The 22,310-nt window shown below is 35.8% G+C and overlaps 2 protein-coding genes across 3 annotated transcripts in view; one reads left to right on the top strand and one right to left on the bottom strand.

Moving 5' to 3' along the window:
• Positions 1-296: 296 nt before the first annotated feature.
• LOC139960686 (COP9 signalosome complex subunit 3-like) lies at positions 297-10,715 on the bottom strand. The gene is made up of 13 exons (XM_071959236.1): positions 10,572-10,715; positions 9,102-9,231; positions 8,031-8,149; positions 7,496-7,638; positions 6,787-6,861; positions 5,650-5,754; positions 4,774-4,914; positions 4,115-4,216; positions 3,523-3,594; positions 2,906-2,992; positions 2,466-2,579; positions 2,214-2,294; positions 297-1,856 (listed from the first exon to the last, which is right to left on the bottom strand). The coding sequence occupies exons 1-13, from the start codon at positions 10,624-10,626 to the stop codon at positions 1,806-1,808; spliced, it is 1,275 nt and encodes a 424-aa protein (XP_071815337.1). The 5' UTR covers positions 10,627-10,715; the 3' UTR covers positions 297-1,805.
• Positions 10,716-13,269: 2,554 nt separating this feature from the next.
• Positions 13,270-22,310, top strand: part of LOC139959958 (regulator of G-protein signaling 11-like) — an 85,431-nt gene continuing 76,390 nt past the window's right edge. The window contains exons 1-2 of one of the 2 annotated variants that reach the window (XM_071957911.1): positions 13,270-13,867; positions 17,722-17,995. In XM_071957911.1, the coding sequence (XP_071814012.1) occupies positions 17,948-17,995 (48 nt within the window). In that variant the 5' untranslated portion in view covers positions 13,270-13,867; positions 17,722-17,947. The remainder of the gene's footprint in view (positions 13,868-17,721; positions 17,996-22,310) is intronic. The other variant, XM_071957910.1, reaches the window with a different exon arrangement.

Below are 22,310 nucleotides of genomic sequence, written 5' to 3'. Positions count from 1 at the left end.
CGTCTTCTGTCCCACTGGCTTTCAACCCAAAGCTTCATATTAACACAACTGGCAATATTCTTTTACAAGTTGACGAAGGAAAAAAGCTACAATACCATTTCAACTGGTTTCTGGGGTAGAGTGCTATTGTGTAGACCTCAATGGGTAAGCTAGCCCTGCGAGGGATTGTATCGAAGAAGGAAGTGGGGGTAGGGAGGGTTCCTAGTAGTGATTCAAGTGTTATATAGCTAATTAGCCACTTTTTTCAAAGTAAAGAGAACTTTTAACAGTAGTACAATAATGAGTGACGATATTAATTGACATTTCGACAATAGCAGTATCTATTTCTGACTGTTTTCATATCAAATATGAAGCTATTAACATGATATTGAAATTACAGATATGTGGCATGTTAAACTGACAAACAAACTACTACCGTATGGGGCATATGCACATTAATGTCATCAAGAAACTTCACATCTCGAAGAACAAAACAACAATGTCAATCCGTGATATGGAGAAGTTAAAGTATTGGGCAGTTATGCCCATAAACTTTTTAAAAGTGCACCGAAGCGACTTCGCTAACTACAAGCCACAATACTGCCCTTGCATCACACTAGTTCTCTCATAAGGCCAAAGAGTTTATACATACACCTCAATTACAAAAGTACACATGCATAAACTGACACGTTGTGATTTCTTCTACCTTCACATCCATTAATTCCATTGAGTTTTATGGAAATTACACTCACTCCTGCCTCTTCAGGCATAAATGTGATATACCCAATTTGTAAGCTGCTTTCCTGCTCTTACTACGTGACTATAACTTGTTTTGCTGAATTTAATACAAACATGAATGCCACCATCGTCTGGCTGATGTTACACGACTACAAATGCCACACGAATCGTAATGTTCCAAACCAACTGTGGCAAAATGAATCCTGGCAAAAAAAGCACGAAGTCTGACTAGTTTACCAACGAGCAGTGATGGATTACTATTTCTACAGCCCTCAACAACTACAATGTGCTTGCTCCTACCCCCCCCCACCCCCCCACCACTCTTCCTCCCTGCTTGTTATGTTTTGCATGAACAACCCTAACATAACAGGTTTAGTCTGGAAGTGTTCAGAGAGATCACTTCACCTTGGGGGCCCTTAGGCACTTAAACTCATCTGTCTATTAGATCAACCAGCAATGCAAACAAGCTGAGACCACAAAAGTAAAAGTGTTGTGCACATAGATTTAATAGCAGTTTCCATAGTGATAGACTTAACATTATAATGAAGCTACATGGACAGCAATCTGATGGATATTCTTACATGCTTGTTCCTCCTACATTGACTTAAAGACACTTTGTTTTGTTGTACATGCATGCCACCTTCTAACACAGCTGATGATTATTACTATTATTATTACTAATAAAAACATACCTGTTGTATTTCCATTCAGAATTTACACTGGACAACTGATACCTCAAATGTGCATTATAAAAGTCTGTCTTCTTGAGAAGAAAAGCCAACTGTCAAACTTGTTTCCATGGTGATAGACATGACTATATAATCATTTTACATTGACAGCATTCCATGGATATTCTTAAAGATAAACTCTGGTTAGTTGATCGAACACTTAACTTTTAAAATGGTTCCCTTGGTGATTGACCTGACATTTATAATCATGTTTACATCACATACAGTTTGTGTGCGTGAATGTTCGAATAACACTCGTGGAGTTCACCGCGTCGTTGCTGTACACAAGAACAGGGGTGCGTCAAAACTTGACGATAACAAATCATAGTTTACGGTCTACTGTCCTAAAGTTTCACATTTTCATTTGCTTCCAAATGCGACATCTTCTTCCTCCCCTCGTACACCCATACTCTGAAAAAGGAACATTTTAATTGTTGTTACAAATTGAACTGAAAAAGCTACTTCATTTCATCACTAACATCATGTAAGTCTTAGATCTTTATACTTCTACAGATTATCTTAAGTAGGCAATAGCTGTTGATCTTACCTTATTAATCTATCCTTAAAAAACCAGAAAATATAAAAAGGCTAAGCTAAAGTTTCACTCCTCATCCCACCTCCTCTTCCCAACCCCTCGCCACCCCTCACCTCCATATCCTCTTCCTCCACTGATACTAAGTTGTCTCACCCTTTAAAAATGATTACTTTGTGTGCCTCTAATGCATGTACTACAGTCAAGTCTGACAGAAAAAAAATTTGTTCACTTACCTTTTGTACAAATTGTGTATTAACAGATATTTCCTGCTCCATGGTCCTAAGTTTCTCATCTAATGCCATGCATTCACGCAACTGTTAATGAGATGAATCACAAACAACATGTTGGTCTTTTATTACAAATACCACCTTTTTCTATTGTTTTATTACTAACGTTATATTTCATTAGTTCAAAAATTCGTGTCTTAAGACGATACTCTTCACATTTAAGAAGAAGAAGAAAATCTGGACCCTTGGAAACTTTACCTGTTCGTCGATCTTTCTCAGAACATCTGGGTTATCATACTTTTCTGGGTTGTCATGGAAACTAACCATCCCATCCTTCTTACTTATACTTGCATATATTTCCCCGTCTTCAATCTGCAAAAGGAGTAAAGGAAATTGTTAAGATGCTACATAGAATATTTTTCAATAATTACATCAAACAGTCAAAGAAGAAAAAGCTACATAGATTGGTAACCGTGACAGCAACATCGATGATACATAAATTCATACATATTCACAACTCCGTGAGTGAAAGTGGACATTCAAATTACAAACATTGGTAGCACCTGAGTGACAGACACACTTCAAACCTACATAAAAAACTGATAGTTCTCAGTGATAGGAACCCTAACAGGTACATGACCCCTGGTGAAAAGAAACTGTAATGCCACAAACATTGCAAAAATTGAGAGAAACCTCACCATATTTTGAACATACTGTTCAGCTTCTTCAGGTGAGTTCAGATGTACTCGTCGTGCGATGTCCGCCAAAGATAATGTCAAAAATGTCTAAATAATAATATGAAAGGTACAAAGTAATACTACAAAGGAACACAGAATGAGCCAATAAAGGTTTACTAGAAATTTTTGAATTTCTCTTGTTTGCAATAAATGTGCAAAGTTAATGAAGAAGCAACATTTTCTACACAAAAGCTACTGAGTAGAAGCTCAAGTTGATGAACGATGTCTGTATCAGATTTTTAAGTCATTAAAATACATTCTCGTAGTATTGATTTACTTGTATTCTACAAAGAGAGTGACCAAACTTCGATGCAAGTACCTCCTCCTCCCACCCACCCCCCCCCCTCTCCTCCACTGAAAATTTTTCCTGAAGAAGATAGTTACCATCATACCTTGATAGTACATAGAATAATTCTGAAAAAAAATATATTGCTTGTATTCTTAACATAATGCAGCATGCATCTATCATTTGATTTTATTGTACCAGCCACAAAGCTGACAGAATTACTTCCTTAAACAGCATCCTAACTTAACTAGTACCATCCTCAATGATTTACCTTGAGTGATATTATTATTACCTTTGTTAATCTTTGTATGTTCTTCCGGTACATGGAGGCAAGTACCTGTTTGGCTAAACCCATATTCTTGTCCTGGAAGAGTAAAAATCAAACATTTCCTTTGACCGTATCAAACTACGATTACGTAGAAAAGATGGCCAAAATGAGAACTGACAATTATTACAAAACCTTTAATAAAATGAATGTACTGTGTTTTCCTTTGAGGATGCCGCAACCTAGGTAGGGAAAGGATAGAGTTTATACAGTAACCCACACTGAACATCTGAGGGTACCTAATCCACTACACTCTTGACCACCATAAACTACCTCCCAACCCATCCTCTCCTCTTCCACCTACTTTGACTAAACAATCCCCCCCCCCTCCTCTCCAACAGCCTTCCTCCACTTTGTATTTTACAGTAGGATAATGCACCTGCAATACTGTTTTTCAAATAACTCATCAGCAACAGATATTTGGTTTCAAACCTAAAATATTAAGTAACTGAAAATGAAATGAAAAACTTGTAAAATATTTTCTCCCAGTTTGATCTTCACATGTTACTAGTTTTCCACCAGCGGAAACCAATGATAGAAGACAAAAGACGACACTCACATTTGAAAACTGTTCTGCATGCTTGTCTAGCACCACTCGGATATCTGCTGGATTATTTGTAAGACAAGCAGAGCCAAGCTCGTGGTAGCCCTGACTAAGAGGCTACAAAAAGAACAATGATAGCACTATTTGAATATTCATGGTGTGCCAACAATAGAACTACAAGCTGAGGTAATACCAACTTGTACCATATGTGACTACTGGTCTCAAAAGTTTCACAACAGAGAACGCAGTTATGTTTTCAAATGTTCCAAACACACTTAAAAGAACCAATATAACTTTAGACATGAGTTACCACGTCAATCGGTCAATTCCAGAGGTTTTGTGTCACATGACAAGTTAACGATTCAACATTTAGCATAATATGTAGCACAATAATTCATCTTCACAATCACAGGTCCCAAGTTCGATGTCTTACATGAATTATTATAATACAAATTGTGTACAATATGAAGAGATAAAAATACAAAATGTAAAAATACAAATTCTTTTCTGGATGTGTGTTTTCTTTCATTCTTTGTTTACTTCCCATATCTGTCTTCAGTTTTCACTTCTATTGATACATTCTTTACATAGAACCTCTCTTACAGGCCTCACATGCATACAATTTAATGATTCTTTCAGCGGACTTCAAACAATAATTTGGAATCCATACTGACCTTGATGAACCTGCTTACAACTGGGGACGTGTACTTTGGAAAGACTGGAAGCTTCCCATGAAGGATGAGAGAGACTAAGATGAACTTCTTGTAGGATTCCAACACAATATGACTGACAGCCATACTAGGTGTAGTTATAGCCTGTGAAGTACAAATGCATTCTGGGTAGCAGACATACTTACAACAAGCAAGATGCTGATATAAAAGTGAAACGACTCCAAAATGAGATTCTAGATGAAAATTAACTTTCAAACCAAAAATAATATTTCATATATATATTGATGTTTAATATCATTATATGACATGCTAATCTCTTCCAAAGAATCTTTGCTTTTCTTGGCTGTCTTTCTTATTGAGCTGTCTTTGAAGTGACTAGGAGGTTGTGGAAGAGGAATGTTTACAACAAAGATATTCTTTCACAGCATAATCACAATTACTTACAAAACTTACAAATAGCTTTCTTTTATATTAATTAGGTTAATAAGTAATTACTATGATCAGTCACACAGGATTTCAAGACAAACGCATCATATCAAATAGCATTCCTTCAAAACTAAAGATCTTCAAGACTAATCAAGCACAATGTGTCTCTATAGCTATATTTTCCGTAAAGGGAATCCATCTAATGTCATTGAACAAATCAAATTCCATCAAACATATTGAAACTAGTAAATAAAAATTTACATAATTTCACAGTCTTAAAGCATACCCAGAATAACCCAGAGACCCTTGCAGGTATGTGATTTTTTTACACACAACATAGGTTTAAGACAAAAATTTAATTAACTAATTATGTCATTGTCTTTTTGTCTGCTTGACTCTCTTTTGGTATTTTAAAACCGAAAAGTAATTTGCAAAATGAAAAGACTTTCTCACCACTTCGAAAAAATATGCCGATCTGTTCCAGTTCTTTTGAGCAGCATAAATCATCCCACCATAGTAATAGTAGCACAAAAAGTTGGTAGAATCAAAATGGCCGCTCTACAATCATGAACCAAAATGAAAAAGGGATGAACAAGAGTCTAAATTATACAAGCATGGGCATCAATTCGATCATAGACCTCGCTATGATAGAAAATTCTGGCAAGTATAAATTTCTTTAAGTAAATACAGCAGAGATTGTGACTTGAGACTGAACAGAAATAGACCTTTGCCCAGTGACTTCCTGGAATTCCATTCGATCCTGACTGATCTGGAGATATTTTTCGTACAAACATTTCCAAAAGTTTTGAGAAGGAGAAGACCTTCTTGATTATCAGCCAGACTATTTTTTCCCTGCGGGTAAGACATAATTTCCCCCTTTTTGTAATTTTCATTCTTGCTTTCTCTACACTGCCACTTTTGTATTTTGGGGAGGGGAGGTCTGATTGCTTTATAATCAATCACAGAAGAGAAAGGAAAATGTGCCAAGAATAGCAACATTTCAAAGGTATAATATCATTTATGTATTACCAAATAGTAGTACTGACCAAGGAACAGGTTAAATGCAACAATTGTGTACTTGGTCTCTAATTGATGGTAATTTTACGCAAAATTTATCAAGTAAAAAAAATCAATCAATGGATCAATCTACTACACCATTGCAGCTTGTAATTAAAAGACAGTTATTTCATGATTGAATCTTCCTTGGAAAACTTTTTTAGGCAATAACTACAAGTAGGAGTTTGTGTCTTGGTTGACAATGCACAATGCATATAAGTGTTTGTGAATAAGCCCACGTTTAAGGACGGTTTCACGTTATAACCTTTAAAAGAGGGTTGTATAATCCCATAACAAACAAACAAAATTCTGACGACACTGACTATGTATGCAATGTGTTGAGAGCATCCATAATCTTGACATTTTATCAACCAGAAGACTTCCAGGGAAATACAAGTTTAGTGAAAAATTATCTCTGAGAAAATCTGTGAGTAAGTGTTTTAGCCATCCTTAAAATGTATTGATTACAGCAGAAGACGTGCAAATTCAGACAGTGGTCGGCAAACTTCTGAAAATGAAAGGGAAGACTCTTACCTCTTGACTTATTTCTGTAATGTCTGTATCTAGTAAGGATAGTGCTGGCTTCATGTTCTTGGAGAGTAAACACAGCTGGGGTAAGTGAGGAAAATGGAACAAAGCATAATAATAGTACTGTACCACGTGGTGTGTTGTCAGTGGGGAAGAAAAAGTACTTGAAATATCTCGTTTCTCATTATCTTGCTCGTAACTCCAGTGCAGATAATTTCAAGCTAACTCGTATAAACCAGCTGTAAAGCTCTAACTTGCGTTAATATAACAGAAATATAAATTTCAGAGCAATCAATCTAAGGAGGAACACCGCAAACAGCCATATCAAATGTCATTATTCTCTGATGATTGCTTCCAATTATAGTTTCTGTAAGAAAAAATTAAAAAACTTACCTGATACACACAAGGGTAAAACTGCGGTTCCCCATCATGGAACTCAATCATAGCAGTACACATATTAAAGCTAGGCCCATATGTGTTGCAAACTGTCACACATATTGCAATATATGCTTCATTGTTACCAAACTTCAATGTTCCTCCAGGTACCCCTCTAGCCTTCTGTCCTCCCTCCCTCCCTCGCCAAAGACATAGAGGACAACCAACATAAAAATGCCATCCTGTCCCTTCAGATTTCTTGGGTTAACAACACCACTTTACAAGGTATAAGATGCCCAAAATTGTTGATATTTATACAACTAGAAATGTCACAACCTACCTGACAGATATCAGCATGAATCGATGTTAACTGTCCCTGATGAAGCTGAATCTTAGCCAGAGCAGTCAGTAGGGTAGATATCCCTCGAATTGCTTCCTTCTTCTCGACGAGGGCTTGGGTGAAAGCATGAGCCAGATAAGCATCTGTGATAAAGAACAATGTGTGAATATTTACAAACAAACTTGATGGAACTAGCTTAGAAGTGCTTCCAAACAAAGAATTGGAAGAACAAGCTTTGCCATCGGAGATGTTTGAAAATGTACTAGTCTATTAAATCAACTTTCCAAGTTACAAAGAGACTGAACCCACCTCTATTAATGTCAAACCTTTGTAACAAGTAACACAAATTTTACTTTCACCATCAAAACAAAGAAACCGTACTACAACAAAAGGAATTTTCTTCAGAATGGCCTCAATTTGTAAGTGAACTCGATATCATTGTCAAGTTATAATACAACAACATAACAAAAATGGCAAGGAGCTGATAAAGAAAAAAAAGGAAAAATGATATAAAAAGGAAGACATTCCAACTTACAGCTGTCTGTGGCAAATCGAACCTGCTCTCCATTACAAGTAGTGAAAAAGAGCTGTGTTTGTGAAAACAGTGTCTCAAAATCTAATCCTGCAGAAGCTGGTGCACTGTATTTTGTGTTACTGGAGAACAAACATTAGAAAGAGATACGTTAACAAGAAATTTAAAGTGAAACAACAGACATTGTGTTGACCGACTCTCACATCATGCGGAATGGAGACAAAAGTAAGTTATTATTTACACTCATTCTTACGTACTCTAATTCTTGTACAGTGTTTTGTGTGTATCTGATCCAAACAGGTAGCATCTCTCACCTTATACCTACTTTGTTAACATACTGTTTGCATCATATGCTGAACTTGACATGAAAAAAAGTCTCAAATCCTCTAAAAGATCAAGTTTAATATCATTGCGAGTATAAAATTAAAAGGTTAGACATACAAATTGTGATATCTATGAAATACTTAGCAAACTCAACAAACTTTCTTTTACAAAGTCAAAGGTTTATGGTATAATTAAAGGATGAGTTGAGGCAAAGTCTTAGTGTTTATACATCAAAGTCCAACTACAAGATAAAAAGAAGAAAACAAATGGAGAAAAGTTTGGATTACTCTAAATTTATGTTTCTATAGCTGTTCTAGTTTTCAAGTTACTGGAATACCCATTAAGGGCTTATAATTATGATGACTCAGTCCAGGCAAAACTAATATTAATGTTACTGGATTGTTTTCATAATTCTAATAGCTCAACCCTAAAATATTTTCTTTAACTTCACGCAAACAGCAGAGCACCCATGGATGACATTTTAAAATGGATTATAAACAATAAGCAATGTTACAAAAGTGACTATACAGTTGTATGGCTTTTCAGTGATTCAGAAGCTGACATAATAATGGTCTGTATGCAAGACAAAGCAGTCCATCCAAGTACATAAACATGCCACTGATGTTGCAAAACTGGACTGATAGTACTGGTTTCTAACAGTCTAGAATTATATCAAAATGGTATTGGTGCCAACAATTGTCGTTAGTTTTGTTAAAACACAATCAAACTAAAATGATACAAGCAACTTACAGTACTGCAAGCACCCCTAGTGCATGTAACTGGGGATCCAATGTTGCCAAAACACTGTGAAGGTTTGATACATTTCTCTTCAAGACATCAAGATACTTGTTGATCTCTTCACACAATTTAGCAAAGTTACCTTTATCAAAAGAAAAATTTTGTTTGGAATAAAACATTGTTTTAGGAGAACTTGCCTTCAATGTAGGAAGGAACATTTATCAAACTACAAGGAGTAAAATTAATTCTGCATATATCTAAAGGTGCCTTTATTTCTAAAATGACTTAGGAATGTTATTGATTCACATCCAATTCTAGACCTATCCCAGAGTGATAAAGGTTGCAAATTGTAGGCATATCCTATACATAATTTAATTCATTGTTCTATAATGACATGGGAATGTTATTTTTAGATCTGCATCCAAAAAAGTTCTCATATGGCATGAGGATTCTTTCTTACACGTTTTCACTATTTTGTTACTTCTTCCAAGATTTCATTACAATGGTAAGTTTGTGATGCCAGGATCATACATTTTCTGTAAAGGATCTACAAAAAGATCTACAGGATTTCATTGATCATTTACTCAAATTCTTTCAGAATGCTATATAATTGTTGAAGTAAAGTTCTTGTATCACTCATCACAGTGCTCAAAACAAGGAAAACTTTCTCTAACTTCAAGCTTGCCTTTATTGCATAATTCCTGTATGGATTCCCAGAATGAACACAGCATCTACAGTGTCTATCAATGCAGCTACATAAAGCACGCAGTGTGCAAAGTCAGGGAACATGAACAGTTACCTTACACCTCCATACAGGTACATGTATTAAATGCTTCTGATCGGTTAAATGGAAGAGACAATGAAATTTTTTTTGTTTGGAGCCTTTGCAGCTTGCAGTCATTCAGTGCAAAACCTGAAACTTTCATTCATGGCCAAATATATGGCTTTAAGTTTCTGTATTGTATCAAACAGAAGAACCCTAAAGTAGCTTCTTCACACACTATCCCCTTCTCCAGCTTTATTATTACAATGGAGCACCAAATTGTTAATGTTGTTAGGCCAATATGACTATGAGTATGACAATGCAAATTGGTCTAACAATATTAGGCCATATATGTTATTATTAGTAGTAGTATAATGTCTATTGTTGAAATCTTTTTCGGCTTCATCGTTAAGAGATTTTGAGTTTCTGAAGTTTAAGTTAGCAAAGAAGCTAACTTAAATCTGATATACATGTTACACAAATACAGTACTAACTTAGGCTAGGCCAACATGGTACTCAAAGCGCTAATTCTTGTTTCGTGGAAGTGGTATCTTATCTTAATGCATTGCAGCTCACAACGTTGTCGACTCAGTAAAATATTTTCAGCAAATATATAAGTCACTAATTATCGAAAAAAAGTATTTCCTTGACACAAGTGCCATGTATCTTCTTAAGTGGCAAAAGCATCGCCATGTTTCTTATATACTATTCGTACAGACCTTCACCAGACAAATTCAAAACTGTACTAACGAAGCCCTCCAGTTGAGCTGCCATTTTGCGGGGTAGTACATACACTTTACAAATCCCTTTAGCATTTCACCGGGATCTGGAAACTGTTTGTTCAGTTCGATTTATTTTTTATGTCCACCCAACCCTCACATATTACAGAACAAACACCGTAAAGTATCAATGTGAAGTGCACAAGTGAAAGGGAGTGACCTAAGAAAATCCAATTGCCAAAACAAGAAAAGAAAGTATACACAAGTATAAAGAATAACCTGAATTTTATTATAATCCCCGTTTTCTATACGTAAAGTAGTGCCAGTCAGAGTTCAACTCTCATGGAGGGCTCAGGATGAACAATAAATAGCCTTGTTTCTTTGTAAATGTCCAAGCAACACATGTGGATATTAGTTTGAAACACTACTCTCCCCTTATTTCATCCCACCTCATTGTACCAGGGATTTATCAGTGGTACATATTGCATCATCTCATGACCTACTGTTGGTTGGAGAAAAGAGAATTGTCTCTGCCGAAATATTTGTCAGAAAGTTTGTCGTAAATGTAATGTTTGTAAAATATTTCTTAGGGGGATGAGAAAGATAGAATGATTTTCCTTGGGCGATCGTACTATCTAAATCTCTCAATTAAGTAGGCCTAGGCTTTAGAGAATTGCAAGAGGATGTGAATTTTAAGTGATGTTTGTCTCTGTTGATCTTCTTTTTCTACGACTAGGCTAAGCTCAATTTTACTGGACTGAATCCAGTAAGTACTGAGCTGAGCAAACGTTTTCACTTTTAAGGATGATCTGTTGAAGTTCGTTCTTTTTAGTTACATGTTAGCCATTCTCAATAGTTTACATTCAATTTGAGAAAATGGGTGTAACATGTTGTCCGTTTTGGTCTGCGACAGCTCGTTTTCTGAAGAGAAAAAAAAACGCATACACACACATACACACAAAATAGCCCTTTGTGTGGTATGTGCCGCGCCACTATAATTATTATCCACTGGCTCTATCGAAATTGTATTTTTGTTCACAAATAACGTATAGGCATGACACAATGAGTACGAACTTGAAATTCTTATATGAACCTCCCAAATACGAAGTCATAACCATAACTGATTTAAAATCTGTGAATTTATCAATTGTCAATATAGCCAACACCTACATTGCAGCACCATGAAAATGTTCAATCTTCAGGAACAATCAAGTTGACGCCATTTGCAAAGACCGACGTCATTTTGAGACGCTATTGTAGTTCCTTTCAACAAAGTTCTTTATCTTTTATCTTCTGTGACGAAGAAAAAAAAATTCTAAGACAAAAGTTATATGTCCATCATGAAATGTGGTATTTCGACTAAGCGTACATGAACGAGGTGAGAACGAATGGAATGCCAGGACCGGTCACACAGATGCAGCAAAACCTTGCATTCATAATACAATCGTACACACTTTAACAATGATAAGCTCTTTTTATTGAGCTGACTGACCAGCCTGCACCTCTCAAGTCAATCCATTTTTATCCTTCTCGGCCTTTTGGTTAAGATCATGTGTAGTATCTGTTCTCTTTCGAGGGGAATGGCGATACACATCTGACGATGATCACATAGTCACAGTCCCGATGCAAGGGGACTGGGGTTGAGAGCGGATCAGTTGTTCGGTTGTTTGGTTTTTCGTGCCCAGGTTCTTTCCTGCGTGACTAAAAAGTATCCATTTTTAACCTGCTGTGTCGCATTTTGACGCAACTCGGTACAAATTATGCATACAAATTAGTTTCCGAATCGTTGAATTATGATCACTTATTCCATCGTCCCAAAGGGATCTCTTCTTTAATATTACGAAAAATCAAATGCGTTCACGCCATAGAGAATTGAATGTACTGTTTATTTTTGTTGATACGAATTGCTAAAATGGTATAAGTTTAAATCACTATATTTGACGAACACAATGCTGGGGTGCATTTGTACTTTCCTGAAAATATTCGGTCTAGATGTTACATTGTTATCTACCGCCGCCAACCTTGTGGAGACTGCAATTCTGAGATGATGTTCAAGTCATTGAAAGTATATCGATTTTGAATGCCAAATTAAATATCCGAATATGATTACGGATTGAGGGTGTACTACTGATTGGGGAACATCCCAGAGTAACCTCAGATTTTTAGACTCATATCTCTCTATAAAGAAATTATTGGACATTTTAAGGTTATAGAACACCGTTAGAATGCAGAGTTTAAAGCTTATACGCAAAATACATGCAATACCACTGTAGAGATGACACATCTCTTTTCTAACGGTATATGCAATATATATATTCAATCTGTTACTCATTAGTATTTAAATAGTTCGTATCAGAGTTAAATAATATATATTACAAAGAGTGTAAGATATCAGTTTTTCCAATCCTACTCAAGCGTTTAAGTCTAACTTCTCACAACTTCTCACAACTTTCAGACGCCATTAAATCATGTTTAAACTTCTATAACACACACCTTTCCTCTCTCATCGCCCCCCCCCCCCTTCCTTCTCCGGGATCCTCGTCATCTCTAACTTTCCTCTCTAACTCCTCATCTCCCCGTCCACTCCCTACTTGCTCATCCACTTCCCATTCTTGTCAGCTGTCTCTACTACCGCCGCTCCAATTTTCTTTCACTACGAAATATGTTGCCATCTGAGAGGGAAACATTTCCACAAGCTGCGCAAGGAACTCACATTATTTTGGAGTGAAGACTTTAGCCCAGAATTTCCCGCCACTTTGGAGGATCCACTAAAAACTTTACGTGACGTCATGAACGTGATGGAAGAATGAGATGTTGCAATCTTCCGTAGCACCGCACAACCGAATGGTCAAAAGTAGTCACTAATGCTGAATGCACTGGGCAAAACGTTGATTCATACGGGAGCCAGAGTTATACAACAGTGCTCTCACTCGCGGTTCTGTTCGCTTATAAATGGGATTTCAAGGAAGTTTATCGTCGAATATCATGCGTGACTGAACGAACAAATCATTCTCCTTTAGTGTCGAATTAGATTAATTATAAATGGGTATTACTCTTCTACCATGGGGAAAATAAAGGCACCTATACGTGGTTGTAAGGTTTTCTAAGACCTATACCAGGGCTTATATCGTTTCTGTACTGTTACTGTTAGTGTCTTGTGACAAGAAGCCGAGGGAATTTTAGTTTGTAGGACCGTAGCTAAGCTCATTGGAGTGCAGGATATATGTGATGTGCAAACAATTGATTAAATAAACCTAACTGTGTGACTGCATATTCCATGTGACCTTCAAATTACGGTAAGTTTCTAAGTATAACAATGTGAAGACTGATATATGTTCAGCCTTAATATTTGAACTCAAGTATGGTAACTAGTATTAGTAATATAGTAAAGGCCTAATGATACTTTATTATAGGCTAGATTATTCCTGGTCTATCATTCATGGGCCTCAGTTTATCACAAAACTTGAACTTTTTAACTTGTTTGAAGTTTTCAATTGTATGCAATTAAGCCTTGAAGACCTGAGGTACCATATATATACTTATCATAATTGGAGAGGGCTGTATATCAATAGCTATAGACTTGTAAGTTGTATGTGTTAGTTTTGAGCTTTATTGATGAGCATGTACGTACTGTATTTCAAGTCAATAGAATGGAGTAAGCATATCATGTACCAGGGTGCATGTACACTAAAAATTCAGACAATTTAATATAGAATTGATCAAATCCCTGCAAGGCATAAATGCACAGTAGCGTTGGTTGACGGATAAGAAACTTAGACCACTGCCAAAAAGAAAACGAGCAAGCAGCAAAACACATCAAATTCACCACAGCTGATCATGTGAATTTCATTTCCCAAGTTCTTTTCGAAGGAAACCAGGGTATATTTGGCCTGAAAAAAAGTGACTTGAAGGACAGTAACTAAACAATGTAGAAACTGTTTCAAATTGATTCTGAAATTGTATACATTTATGAGAAACATGTGAACTAAGAAGTTTCTACAATATTATGCAGTTGAAACAAAGTTTTATTTTCTTTGACAGCCTGCATTCTCTTTTGCAACAGTTAATTGAAAGAATTTTGCTCCATTTAGTCACCAAAAGAAACGGCCAGTTGATGAAGGCTCGAGTTTGGGCATATTATGTAGCTATAATATCTTCACTGTGCGGAAAATATATGGAAGATATCGGGTCTAATAATTCTATGTTTTATTCCTTGGAATTTGCTCATACTTTCACAAGTGTTGTAATATTATTCCTGACTCTATGCATTTTATCCTCTGTTTGCATAAATTATGTATTTCTGTATTTTTGCAAAAGATATATATATGTTGAAATTGACATTGAACTCCAACAAAAAGATGCCGGTACTGTAGCCAAAGTGTGCCACTACCATCATAATAGCAGTTTGCCCTCATCACTATGAACATATAAAACATATTTTAGTCTGCTTAATTAAAAGCTCATCATTACACATAAAAAGTCGGGAAATAATCTGGACTTTTTGTTGTGTAATTGGTACAGATTACATTTAACACAAATCTTAGTTAGTTTATGAATGTTTGGTTGCTGTGGCAACAGTGTCTTTTGTGCAGGCCTTTCTTGTTCCATACATATATATATATTCATTCAACATCTAGGGCCTTGTACACATTTGAGAATGTACTTAGAATCAGGAACTTGCTTCCAAAGAGCAGATCTGTATTAAAACTGTCGCCGGAGGCATCCACATATTGTAAACTGGTGGTGGATCAAATGTCGAACGAATGATCTAAGTAGTAGCAGGTTGTGGATCGTGATATGATCCCCCGGGTCTTCTCACTACAATCAGGATCGGCCTTGCATGTTCAGAATCATCCTTGAAAGTTGAGATGGAGATGATGATGATCGCAGGGTTTAATGATCCTGAGTAACGCTGGCGTTCACACTACAGATTTGATCTCCCAGTAAAAAGATCCTCCTTGCATTCTTAAATTAAATAAAACAAGGCTAATGACTTGACTTTGTATGTATATTGTAGGCCTAAAGTGCCAGGTTATGCTACTGTAAATTATGCAAGGGCCTTATCTTTCTACTGTAGAACTCCATTATGAACTTCATAGTTAATTGAGATCTTTATTTCGTGATCACTCATTTGTTATAGGATTTTTTCATTTCTTATAATACATTTACTTTTTAGTGCCGTTAGCTGAAGATGTTACAAGTCTTTGTAGATAATATTGACATCAGCACAAAGTTGCTAAAATATTAATGGTTTTGAATTGATAAGAAGTGTTAAAAGCAAATGGTATATAGTCTACAGGTGCAATTTCATGTTTCAAGTTGACAATGAGATGAGCAAAGTTTAAAGGTACAGTGTTTCATCAATTGTTGGTTTGTTACACCCAGTTTCAGAGATGATATTTGCACTGTAGCCTACAGCCAGTTTTGAGGAACAACTTTGGCAAATCTATTTAAATGGCAGATGTAACTGGTCTGATTTGCATATGAGAAATAAAAAACGATATTGAGAGACATTAAAAAGAAGTTGAAGGTCTGGTTTTGCAGGGGAACAAGTAGCTGTCCAAGATGGACAAATTTCCGTTCAGACGACCAAAATCAGCTTTGGAGGTAGTCTAGGGAGGACTAGTTTATTGACACCTTATATTCAGATTGCATTGTAACTATAAATACCACCAAACTGGTAAAATGATAAATAGGTTATACCTTCAATGTCAGTTTAGTGAAACTGAAGTGAAACGAAAATAGTGGTAAGCCTTTATGATCCACCTGAAGAGTTTTACAGGTCCAAAGCTGCACGTCTCCCCTATAGAGTGTCAATATTGATCACTCTCTGTTATTTTGGTGCAACCAAATTAATGTTGGGACGACAAAATAGTATCTAAGACCTGGTTGTGTGGCAAGGGACCAGAAAGTAAGAAACCAGACGATAATCCTTTCAAATGTTCCTTGCATATTGATATCAAGTAATCAAATTAAAATATACCAGTATATTTGGCTGGAAAGGAGGAATTCAGATAGACCAGTGCACGGACGGCTTAGTTTCTTGAGTGAAAATAATGTGTCATTTGTTGTGAAATCTTGAGAAAGGAATAAGTTATACCGACTTAGAATTCAGATTTATGCAATCAGCTACTTTAAGATATCAGATCGTGAGCAATAATTGTAGGCAGTCAGTCGGTGACAGTGAGAAATTGGTTTTGAAAATTCTGAGTGCCACAGCCTTTGAGACAAAAACTTGTCTAATCAAGTTGCATGATCTTAAATTGCAAAATTGGTTATTGAAATATGATATTGTGGTGGATACGTGCTACTGTACACAAATTCACAGCTGTTGAATACTAAGTTGGCCGAGAATACATCAAACGTAGGGAAAAAGAATTGTTGGACACTGATCCCACTACGTACAGTTTTGGTAATCACTAGAGTTATCAATTGTTAAACAACGTGTACATTCCATTTGTGTTGAACTTGTACAACCGCATCTCTAAACATGTGAAGTTTAAGCAATTTGGACATAAAATTATTAATGATTTTCACCTACATTTGATGTGCATACTGAGAAGTTAAAGTTACAGTTCAACTTAAATAAAATTTGACAGTAAACATCTAAACAAAATACACAGAAGATATTATGTATACATTTTGAAAGAGCAACTTAGCTGAAAAGTATATGGAATTGAATCATCACAAGTAATTTTTTGGTCTGAATACTTAATAAAATCAAAAGAGAAAATGCTAACTTAAGTCTACATATTGGTTTATTTCTAGTTTGTGTTATCAAGGTAATTAAAGTTTGTCATGTTTTCAAAATTTTATCATGACTACAAAGTATTACGGTACTATAAAATAAGCTAAGCTAAGCTTATAAATCTAAACTTTTAAGAAATTGATTATATAGTTTGACATTCTGGATTTATCACTAAACCTTTCTTTTAAATGCATGTTCATATAAAAATATGAAATCAAATCTGAAATTTTCCATTTATTTCACTTTGCCTGAAATTTGTGTAAAAGAATTCATCTAGACAATAAGGTGTAATGTAGGATATTAATATCATTTTTTTTACCAAACTCATGATTAACAGCCGCTTCAACAATAATGATATTAAATTTATCTTCAATTTTGTGTTTCTCACCCTCTTCTCCTCAGAGCAATTGTCTGCGAGGGAATAGTTCATTTATATGCAGATGCGGGCAGTTAAAAGGATTTGATTAAAATCGATACAATGGATACAGCGTTGTGGACAGAAAGAAAGCGCTGATTGCACAGATGGGAAATTAGATAAAACAAAAGGGGAGACTTTACCATAACACAGACTTGGAATCAATTGAATATGTGAGTCTCCTTGGAATTTATATCTCTGGCATTGAGAACAATGGAAAATGGTGTTGGGAATCCACATAGACCATTGGCTTTCACAAAGGTGAGTATTGTTTCCTTCTTATAAAAAGCCAAAATCCATTTGTAACTTTCTCTCCTGTGTCTATAATAATAAGCAAAAGTTAACAGTTTGAAAAGAAAGCAAAACAGGAAGGGAAAAAAAGATAAGGGAGAACAATCAAAACATAGAATGAAGGGGATGAAAGAGGAACATTAAATTAATTGGTTACCTAATACAACAACTGCATGATATTAACTAACCTGCAACTTTGAAACTAACCAGTTCTCCAAAATTTGTTCGAAACCAGAAATCCTACCGATGTTTGCAGTATGCTACAGATGTCTACAGTAGGGTACTATGTGCTTAAATCAAGCGTAGCAGAAAATGAATATATTCAATTTAGAAACGGTGCCTTGGTGCCGTTTCAAAATTAAAATATTGACAGCTGAAAATTTGCAGAGAAAATCAAAGACACATCTTACAAAAAATTGAGGTAGCCCCTATCGATCGATCCTTTATAATTCAAGTACAGTACTGCATGGCTATGAGGGTTATCAAAAGGCAAGATTTTTTGTCCATATTCTGATTTGTTCCGGAAGTGTAGTAATTATTGAATATTCCCAAAAGATCTTAATTTGTAACTTTTGCATAATTAGTAGTAGCAATGTTTTTACAGAATAAATGACTCCAAGTCATTTTATTTCGATTGGCAAAATTTTATTGAGAAGTCTGTTCTATTAATCATTCATCCACCTCACTTCGTGTCATTCTGATTCAGTTGACTTCAGTTCCAATCCACACAAAATAATCTGATATATTATTGGAAAATAATGAGACAGTTACTGTAGTCAGAACCAACTTACCAAGCATCACAACTTTATTTTAAAACCTTTTCATTTAACTTCATATCACATCACCGACTGAATTGGGAGGTTTATCACATTGCCTAAGGGGAATTAGGCTTTTTCCATCTTATTTTCCATAATGTTTCAACTTGTCAGTTGTGGTATATTTACATCATTCTCTTTTGTTGCTAGGGCAACTCATATCTGAACACTGCATTCTGCAGTGGGGGTGTACCATACCTTACTACCTCAATAGTCTCTGCTTAAAATTAGGTTCCTGTGCGATTAAAGAATGTTTATTAATATGTGTGCGTAATGAAATGAATTAGTTCTATAGAAAAGGCTACATTATTATAAAATTGCTGATTCCTTGAAGGTTATCAATCAGTTCCGGGTTGTGTGCTGTAATTGCAAGACATTTTCTTCTATTCAATCAAATTTAAGCCTGCTTGTATTCCTCAGAGTATTTTGAAAACTGGTCCGTAAAGCTAACGTTATAGGTGAGGATGGGAAGCTAAATTGCATACAATTAGCTACATGTAATATATAGCTTCTTCTGCATTGTCACCCTGCAGTATAAAGCTTTCCTTTATCCCACTCTCCTCTCCCTACCCATTCCTTTTAACATTTTGCTCCTCGTCCCTCTCCATCTTCCTTGTCCTACAATGCTCTCTACCTATATCACAAACCTTCCCCACCACCACCTCTTTCTTTCCCCACCCCTTCCCCCTCCCCCCAAAAAAGAGGGAAAAAAAATGAAAGAAAAGGAAGGAAAATATTTGACGTGAAATCTTTGAAGTGGTTTTGGCAGTTGTCATGGTAAAAGCTTGTGTCACTAAAAAGCTACTCTTCATAGCAACCACTAAGTACTACTGTTTCCAACGTTGCTATTTGTTATTATCTTCTCATGTGATTAGACAGCAGTCGTGGCTGTTTAAGCAGATCATGGATTTGTTGAAGGCGTTAGTGATCACTCATTAAACAAATGTGCGGAGATCTATTTTAGTAAAGGAAAAGCTGAGCTACTAGGATGAATCGCCGAACACTGTGATGGACAGAACGCCCGAAGGCTCGGCTTTGAAGATTGTACTGTTCGTAGTACATAGTAGGTTGTATTATAACAGTAGTTTGCGTATATATTTCGGTGTCACTCAAGCAGAATAATGTGTTTTTTCCTCGAAGGTTGCAAAGATTTGCCGGCCATATGCAGTGCGTCTGAGGGTAAATCTTAATTAAATTCAAGCAATTTTGCACTTGGATCAAGTTTTTCCTCAAAGTGACAAAATATTATTAAATCATATTCTGACAAGATGGCCATTTTCAGTGTACTGATCATACTGTGCAATCACCTTAAAATATTCAAATTATGTGCTCTGAGCTGTGACTTTACTGTACATAATTTAATAATACAGTTCTAAAGTAGCAGCCTGGTGTTGTTGTCATGATTCCAGTCAGTGACTCAATCAACACAAGTAGTCAGAAACGAGTTTACAGACCCTAGACTCAGTTCGATTCCTTGCATGAAAGAAACAAATCGAATTGACTCGAGTTTCTGATTGGTAAAAGTCAAAAGACTTGACTTGATGCTCCCACCAATTTTTTGACTCGACTTAACTTCAGAGATACCCTGAACTTGGTTGCAAACAAACTTGATTTGACAGAATTAATTAATTAGCGTCACTAGTCCAGTTTCATGTGTAATATTAATAAAGTGAAAGTCTGAAAATTTTGAACTTTCCAAATTGTGATTAATTAATATGCCAATCAATGTGAAAAGGTGTTTGGTGACAAAATGTTGTAAAACTAATCAAATTAACAATTTTTGCCTCATGAATATTGATGTATAACTGGAAAAGTCTACGAGGAGATCGCTTATTTTGATCAAATGCATTCTTATTTTGAGGTAAGTACTCAAAATAAGGCTCAAGTGATAAAATTGTTGATCAAATGGGGAGCCAGAAGTGGGGGGCATTGGGGAAGATGAATATTTCAGACATTTCCAAATGACTTACTTTTAATAGCACTGTATGTTAAAACATGTACAGTATGGAAAGTTGTAATATATATACACAAATGTAGTTAAAATGGAAAAGAAAGCACCATTTGCATCTAGGCCCCCATACCCCAAAGAGATTCATATAGGGGATGGTTTTCCCCTCCACTTAAACCCTTCCAGAGGACAGAAATCAACTCACATTTGTTACCTGTCCCCTCCCCCCTTCCCTAAAGAGCTGTACACTCTGGCTATTAGCCTGATCAAATTATGCATTATCAACAGGGACTAGATATAATAATAATAATAATAAATGAATAAATAAATATACAGGGAATCATTGAACCATCGCTGGATGATCCTGAAATTAATGGAAGATGTGATGGCCTTGTTCAGATTTTGTCACTATGGCAACATTTATTCAAACACAACAATCTCTGAAAGGCACCAAGTCTATGAATGTCAGGGAAAGTGCCAGAGAAATGCTCTAAGTTAACGTTCTTGTAGTTTTTGTAGCATTATAGGTCAGATTTCTTTATTTGGAGTTATGGATACTTTTAAAGATATATGCTTTATTGGCTCCAATTATAGCAAGCTATAGCTAGGAAATTTTTGTGATTACATATTCGACCTGCCACATTCGTAAATAGACCTCAGGCTCTACAATTAGCCTGCATAGCTTCTTACCACCATTAGGCTCTTTATGTAAACACTGTGTTGAATTATCTTCTAGGAATGAAACACAACTAACTGCTTCTTTAAAAGGATTGTCTGGTACGTGGCCCAAAGAAGTAACCTTATAAAATGATAAATAATTTTCCAAAAATGTTGTCAAACTATGAGAACGCTAATGTTGCGTTTGACAGAGAAACAATTTTTTAATCGTTAAGGATGGACATTTCCAATATGATTTGAACAGTACAGAACGTGACGTCAACTATGCTAATGCATGATTGCGACATAACCCATGCTCTGTACAGTACCTACAGTAATCACAACAAAAACCGTGTTTGTATACAGCTTAATTTCTGCCTTAATTTTCGGTGAAATTTCTTATAAATTAGATATGGTTTCAAAAACTCCTTAAGCCGCCATATATGTAGTAGATCGGTGGTTTCGTGGTCTTTGTGTAACACAAGATAAGTTTTAACAGCAGACTCTTCTTTGTTTATACATCGCGCTATCCAGCTCCAATGCGAAGAATGTTCGCAACCATGCATTGTACAGTTCTGCGAAGCCTAAGCTTCTCGGTGCTAGTACATTCTGCTCTGACATTGATTCCGCCAAGTTTCATCTTTCGGTGTTCCGAATACTTTTCAAGTTTCCTTTGACTGTAAACTCAGTGATTTCGAAGAACAGTTTATGAACTGTGGTTTGAGTGCGAGAGTATATTATGTGTGCACCTATACGTATACCAACTGGGTATGGTACAGTAGGCTATATATGTTTGCGTTATGTAGGTTACATATACAGTAGTAGGCAATCACATGTGAGTGTACAAGTGAGAGTGTATTTGCTG

This window comes from Apostichopus japonicus, chromosome 19 (genome assembly GCF_037975245.1).
Source record: "Apostichopus japonicus isolate 1M-3 chromosome 19, ASM3797524v1, whole genome shotgun sequence".
In the NCBI taxonomy this organism is placed as follows: domain Eukaryota; kingdom Metazoa; phylum Echinodermata; class Holothuroidea; order Aspidochirotida; family Stichopodidae; genus Apostichopus; species Apostichopus japonicus.
Note: the sequence above shows the minus strand (reverse complement) of the source record. Positions and strands in the feature narration are given on the sequence as shown.